At 29.3% G+C, this 7,307-nt stretch overlaps 1 protein-coding gene across 1 annotated transcript; it reads right to left on the bottom strand.

Moving 5' to 3' along the window:
• Window positions 1-3,616: 3,616 nt before the first annotated feature.
• On the bottom strand, window positions 3,617-4,613 carry LOC133795715 (uncharacterized). The gene is made up of 3 exons (XM_062233171.1): window positions 4,337-4,613; window positions 4,180-4,226; window positions 3,617-3,883 (listed from the first exon to the last, which is right to left on the bottom strand). The coding sequence occupies exons 1-3, from the start codon at window positions 4,539-4,541 to the stop codon at window positions 3,752-3,754; spliced, it is 384 nt and encodes a 127-aa protein (XP_062089155.1). The 5' UTR covers window positions 4,542-4,613; the 3' UTR covers window positions 3,617-3,751.
• Window positions 4,614-7,307: the final 2,694 nt, after the last annotated feature.

Genomic DNA, 7,307 nt, shown 5'->3' with positions numbered 1-7,307 from the left:
TCTCAAAAGTAATACTTTCAAAGTTGTTGCTGGAAATCTATATCTTATTTTTTGGTAGTGAACTGATGTAAAAGAGCTTATTACAATCAAGACCATTTCAAACTCTAATACATACCTATTAACGTATATCATAAACGTGATCTAGATATGTTCTCTGTTTGGGGATCAAATTGTGAGGGCCACATGTCATAAAATTGGATGCCTTCATCAATTTGGAGTTCCCACAAGTTGTCGTTTTCAGTTAACGGATGAAAGAATGCCAAAATTGTTTGATAATGTCCTTCGCTCACAAAGAAGAGTTTTGTCCCTCTGCGCAAAGGAAAACTTATATCTCCTTCCGATGGGTTGAATGTTCATGTAAGTGAGAAGAGCAGCAATCTCAGAGAGCACGCCATAAGACAGTTGAACAGATCCCAAAGATGAGCCATGACCTGACCACTACTTCTTGTCAGATCATGGCGATAGATAAAAAGCAAGAGACATTTTCCTTTTTGTACCTTTCTTGTGCCAAAATTAACGGGCATTTCTGTAGTTTTGTGTATCAACAAACTATGTGAAAGAGAGATGAATAACCTTTAAAGGGGGCTCGATTCCAAGAGATAATAAAATTTTATTAATCTTTATTAATTTTTATAATTATTTTATAGTAGTCTTTAACATTGGTTATATATTAAAAACGACCTTAAAGGTATACTATTACGTATACGTTGTACTAAAATTGGTGTAACAACCTAGCCTATTATGTCGTTTTTAAGAGATCTTTATGTAGCTATAATAGATCATGTCAATAGCGAAAAAATAACAAAATTGATATCTTTCTAATATAAAAATTCACATAAAATCTCATTTCATAGTAGTTATGAGTAAGATTACAATACACAATGTTTACACTTCAAATATACACTCACCATTCATGTGTCATGCCTTTTAAGAACAATTTATAAATTTAATGCGATTCTACCGCAAAAATTATGAATGAGTTACAAATATACTATATTAATGAATGTATATTTATATATCTCTGGCTCTTAATATACTCATATTCCTATTATTTTATACGAAATGATAGACCATGCATGTACATATAGATGAAACTCGCTTATTCATGGGTCAGGCAGCCGCATTTTTACACACGGGCTGGCCTGGGTTCAAAAGTAGAATGTGTTGGAGACGGCCTGCGCTGAATAAGGTCCCGCAAGTGGTGAGACTTGGAGCTTACCGTTAGTTGTCAAATTTCTAACGAATCTTTCCTGTTTTTTTTTGTTTTTTTCAAAACATTCATTTATTTATTATGATTTTAACCTTCCTCATTTATACATATGTTACTAAAAACACAACTTCCTTTTCTTTTTATTTCTTTTTCTTTTTCTTCTTCTTTTTTTTCTGCTCTTGCAATCTTCATATAAACTGTTGATTTTTTTCTTCATATCTGCAATAATAAGTAACTCGTTACCTTCACAAACTGATATGTTTATATTTATGGAATTTTTGAGGTAACCAGTTACCTATGTTACTGAAAATACAACTTCTTCCTCTTATCAAAAGATAAGTAATTGGTTACTCATATTACTGTAAATATAGGGTACTAGTTACCCCTCATGATAACATGTTATTTAGCCTAGATCAAGAAAAAAAAATTAATTTAAAAATATGAAAAATAATCAATCAAGTAACTGATTATTTTATGCAGATCTAAAAAAAACATGCAATAAAAGTCTAAGAAAAAGAAAAAAAATACATACAATAAATAATAAAAATAATTCATATTACAAAAAAAAAAAATTTGGAAAACAATCACAGGCAAATTTAATATAAAATATTTATATGATATAAATAAAAAACAATTCAATTTTATAAAAACAGCAATTAAAAAATATTGGCAATAATAAGTAAAGGGAAAATACCATTTTGGCCACTGTATTGTTCCCGAATACGCGATCGATTCCTGTGTTTTACAAAATGGATCAAAATAGTACCCTAGACCCGATTTCAGTCAAAATATTTTCAATTATAAGGTTGATTCTCGGGTTGTTAGTGATGCGATAGATTCAAAAAAGTGAAGAAAGTGGTCGAGAAGTTGAGAATGAAAGATTATATTTGAGATTTTTTTTTTACCAAAATTGGGTACAAGTTACTGTTTTGATCTATTTTATAAAACACAGGATCCAAACTGTCATTTAACAAAACACAAGGGCCGATCGCATATTTGTAAAAACACAGGGGCAAAACTGGTATTATCCCATAAATAAATATAAAAAATAAGTAAAAAAAATATAATTAAAATAAGAAAATTAACCTCCCAATTCAAAATTTTTAATTAACAACAAATATATGACTTAATTACCAATTTATACAAAAATAGGGGAAAATAAAACCCATAACTTAAGAGTTTTAATAAATAAGCCATAAAATAACATTTCTTTGTTAAAAAGAAAGCCATATTTTTGCACAAATTTTATAAAAAACCATAAAATGTGTAATTTTCTTATTATTAAATTAAGCGTTTTATATGGAAATGGATATTAACAAGCATGTTGTATATTTCAAAATTCCATTGATATTGAGATGGCTTGTAAAAATGCACTTGATATATATAAATATAAATATATATATATATATATATATATATTTGTGCTCCTTTTTAAAAAGTTGTAAAATTGATTTTTTTTTTTTTTTTTGCGTGAGTAATTACACCAATAACCAAATTAGTAACCATTTATAACTCCTAGGATCATTGATGAGTAATCAAGTTGGTAACTCGTAGTAAGTTATAATTGCCAGTAACTCTCTTAAATCATTCAACTCTAAGACCCACCGAGTATATTACTTGGTCTTGTAAATTTATTTAAGTTGCTAGGTAACACATTTATGTAAAAGAATAATGCCTTGCTATTCCTTAGTAATCTGATACCATTATTTGGTAACCCAAATGGTTTTTGGTTTTGTTTTTGGTACTCATGTCACCTAGTTAGTTTATAAAAAGCAAGTAGGGTGTAATTAATAACCAGGTTACCCATATTTATAATTTAAAAGGTATCATATTAGTTGTGATAATCATTTGGTGATTAACAGTAACTCGCCAAAACTAACTAGCAGAATAATAAGTAATTTATGGTAACCAAACTTAAAATCAATCAGAAACTTACAAAAACAAACTAAATTGTTTATAAACCTTCTTAAGAAAAACAAAACCTTATTAGTAGCTCATTTATAAGCCGGAAACTAATAGGTTACCAGTAAACTGAAAACTTATTGAATGATTTATAAACTATAAACTTAAATTTAATAACTTATTTATAAATGGAACATCACATTTACGTTTATTATATAATTATGGATTCAATCTCCAGGGAACAAAATAAATATATAAGCTTATATATATATATACTATATATATACATGTAATGTAAATCAATGGAACCCAAGCTGCAAATATGTACATCTTACTAGAAGAATTAATATTTATTATATTTGACGTTATGAAAATATGTACTATCTAACTTGAAATCAAGAGTAAAGAAAAAAAAAATAGAGATATGTGACGAAATTATAGCCAAAACAAAAATATATATATATATATATATATAACATTTTCCAAATTAAACAACAGAAAACAAATAACAAGATGCTAAAATTCTTTTAGCAGGCTATTTATTTCAGCTATTTAAGATAGAAATTTATCAAGAAGTCATATAGACAAATTAAGCATACCAAAATAAAAAGTAATATTTGTTCAAGATGAAGCTGGTTTTCACTTGTTTTTTTGAAGCCATTCAAGAATTCCCTTCTCAGCTTCTGAAATTTCCCCATCTTTTCCTCTCATAGTTCCTTGAACCAACTGAAAGTAATCTTTGTAATTGCGTTTGTAATAACTATCCATTCTCTGAAAAATGACATAACCACGTAATAATGTAACAATATCTATACCAACCAAGATCCAAGGTGTAAGAAAAAAAAAGTCTCAAAAATCATTTCAAACCGTCACATTTAATTATATAATTGGTTCATTGCTTTTTTGGCCATAATATAATTTGAAGTAACAATCAATGAGATAAGTCGTGTTTACTACATAAACAAAAATTATGTAGTCAAATAAATTCTCAAATCCATTAATATGGAATTGGAAAACGCACCCTGCATAAAGAGTTACTAGGTGGGGTGTTAAGACAAGAATTTCACCTCCTTGTCATTTTTGGCTTTGTTTTCCTCAGTCTTCTTCAGATACTCTGAACATATACAATATATAATTAAAAAGGAAAATTAAATTAAATAAGTATATGCATATAATATATAATATATAACTAGGAGAGTTGGAAATTAATTAATAGTTAGTTACTTTGAAGAAGTTGAGTTTTGGAGTCAGTGACTTGGAGAGCAGCAACGACAGTGGATAAGAGAAGACCTCTTCTTCCATGAATGTCGTGAAGAGTGGTGGTTGGTGTCTTCTTCCTCTTTCTATGAACTGCTTGAACATTTGATGAAGCGTATTTGTTCATGGTAACGGTCAGTGCCATCAGTATGCTTTGGCCTATTGAACTCATATCACCCTTTCACTGTAGCCACTCGTTTCTCTGAGCTTCAAGATTGAAATTTGACAGGCGATGATGATGTTGCCAAGATATGGTTTTCTTTTTATCATTGCCTCATTTCTTGAGCTAAATTACCAAATACCCCTTTCCAAAATTGTATATTTTACCATGTCTCTCCTGGGCTTCTTGACTCTTATGTTGACTTTCAGTTCCTGGTTAAAAAAAACACTAGTAACAAAACAAAAGTTTTTTAATTCTCTCTACAGGATTATAAACACTTTTTTTGTACTTTTTTCTTTTCAGTTGTTAATTTAAATCCTTTATTATAAATTATTTTAAAATACTTTTTATTTATAACCACTACTACAAATATAGGCTTTCTCTGCGGTTTTTTTTCAACAATAAATAAAAAGCGCAGAGAAAATGTTTGAAAGAGTCGAAAAAATTATATTTAATGTTCGCACTCTATTTTATTGCGGTTTAAAAAAAACACGGTGAAAAGTTTGAAGTTGGGCACTTTTCTCTGCGGTTTTGGACATATAACCGCGGAGAAAACCCTTCGCCCCTCCTTCATCTGGCCGAGACCCTACCTTTCCCTCCCACATTCGCATTTTCCATTTTTGCAGAGGCACACCGCGCGGCTCCACCACCATCCCCAGCCACGGGTAAGCCCCATTTTGTCCATTTTTTTTGTTTTTTTTCTTCATTTTATTGCATATTAAAGCTTGAAATCATGTAAATATACTTAATATTGATTTATTTTGAAGTTTTAAGGTAAAAATGAAGAAATATTGAGTGAGTTTAATGGAGGTTTCAATGTATGTTTATAGGGTTATTTTCAAAGTTTTTTCTAACATTTTTGAAATTTTATATAGGATTAGAAGACATTTTCATTGTTTAAAACATGTATTGATTACTAAAATTTGATTTTTTTTTTAATGTATATTTCGGTTTTAGGGTATTTTTTGTATTATTTTATTTATAATAATGTTATTTACATAATTTTTTATATTAAAATATTATTAATCACATAATTTTGTATATTATTTAGGTAATGGTTTTTTTAAAGTATATTTTTGTTAATTATTTTATTTTAGGATTAATTCAATTACCATATATTTACTAATGTTTAAATTTTTATTGTAGGAAATATTTGTTTGAGTGTGAGGTGTGTTAAAATTGTTGAAGATTAATTTTGAAGGTGAGCAATAATTACAACTTAATTTTTTTTTTATATTTACAAACTATTGGTAGAGGAGTTTGAATATATTAGATATTCATCCGTAGTGAAGTAGGTTCTGAGATAAAATTGTGTGTTGCGGAGATAACAGAAGGTTGATAATATGTGTGTCTTAGTGAAGTAGATTCTGCGAATTATGTGTGTGTTGCGGTGACTTATGGTTGAGAACATGCATGTTGTTTGTTATATGTTATGTTCGATGTGAATTTATAGGTAAATAACTTAAGATATGCTATAAATACAAATGAAACTCTGCCCAATTTTTTTTATGATATTAATTGAACATGTTTTATAAGTTAATATATGTAATAATTATGTTTTTGTTTATGTTGAAATTGTAAATACATATGAATTTTGGATATGTTATAGAAATAAATGAAACTCTGCCCATTTCATTTTATAATTTATTAATTGAACATAATCTTTTCAATTACAATATGAATTTTATTTTCATTATCGACTTAGGAATTAGGTACATATTGTCATTATGGATAAGTCATGGATTCTTAAGAATAGAGAAACACAACAATTTCAAGACGGATTCAACCAATTTTTAGAATTTTGCCAAAACAAATTGTAGTGATCCAGAAAGAATTCATTGTCCATGTATAGATTGTGGTAATGGATCAAAAGGAAATATTACCATGATAAAAAATCATGTATTTTGTCGGGGATTTGATACAAGTTATCGTACATGGTATTGGCATGGGGAATCATTGAAAAATAATAATTCATATCCATTCGGGAGGCGAGGGATTGATGATTTGGGTTATAGTGATTTTGACGATCATCCTATGGAATTGCTCGATGAAGCACAAGAAGAGTTTGTTGATGATCCTTCAAAATTCGATAAATTGGTTAGAGATGCAAATAAATCATTATTCAATGGTTGTCTGAAATAAAGATTACCAACGATGGTAAAATTTTACAACATAAAATCAGAGAATGGAGTTAGCGATAAATGTTTTAGTCAATGTTTAGCTGCTTTTAAAGAGATTTTCCCGTCAGATAATTTCTTCCCTGAGTTTAAGTATGAAGTAAAGAAAACTTTAAATTGCATAGGCTTGAAATATGAGAAGATCCATGCATGTCTAAATGATTGTGTGTTATATCGTAAAGAGTATGCAGACATGGACACTTGCCCAGAATGTGATTCACCCTGCTACAAACCTAACAAAAGTAAGGAGATTGGGAAACTTATTCCTCAGAAAGTGATGTGGTACTTGCCTTTGATTCTGCGGCTTAAGCGATTATATCGAAGTGCAGAACACTCTGAAAACTTAATATGGCATGAGACTAGGCGAGTGAAAGATGGTAAACTTCGACATCCTGCAAATTCGCAGGCTTGGAAAAAAGTTAATAACTTAAATCCAGAATTTAAAACTGAAGCAAGACATCTTCGTCTAGGTCTAGCTGCCAATGGTGTAAATCCACATAAATCTCTAAGTAGTAGGCATAGTTCGTGGCCTGTCTTCCTTGTTATGTACAATCTTCCTCCGTGGTTAGTGACGAGAAGAAAGTTTTTGATGCTCACGTTA

Source organism: Humulus lupulus, chromosome 1, assembly GCF_963169125.1.
Source record: "Humulus lupulus chromosome 1, drHumLupu1.1, whole genome shotgun sequence".
Lineage (NCBI taxonomy): Eukaryota > Viridiplantae > Streptophyta > Magnoliopsida > Rosales > Cannabaceae > Humulus > Humulus lupulus.
This window is presented reverse-complemented; position numbering and strand designations above follow the sequence as displayed.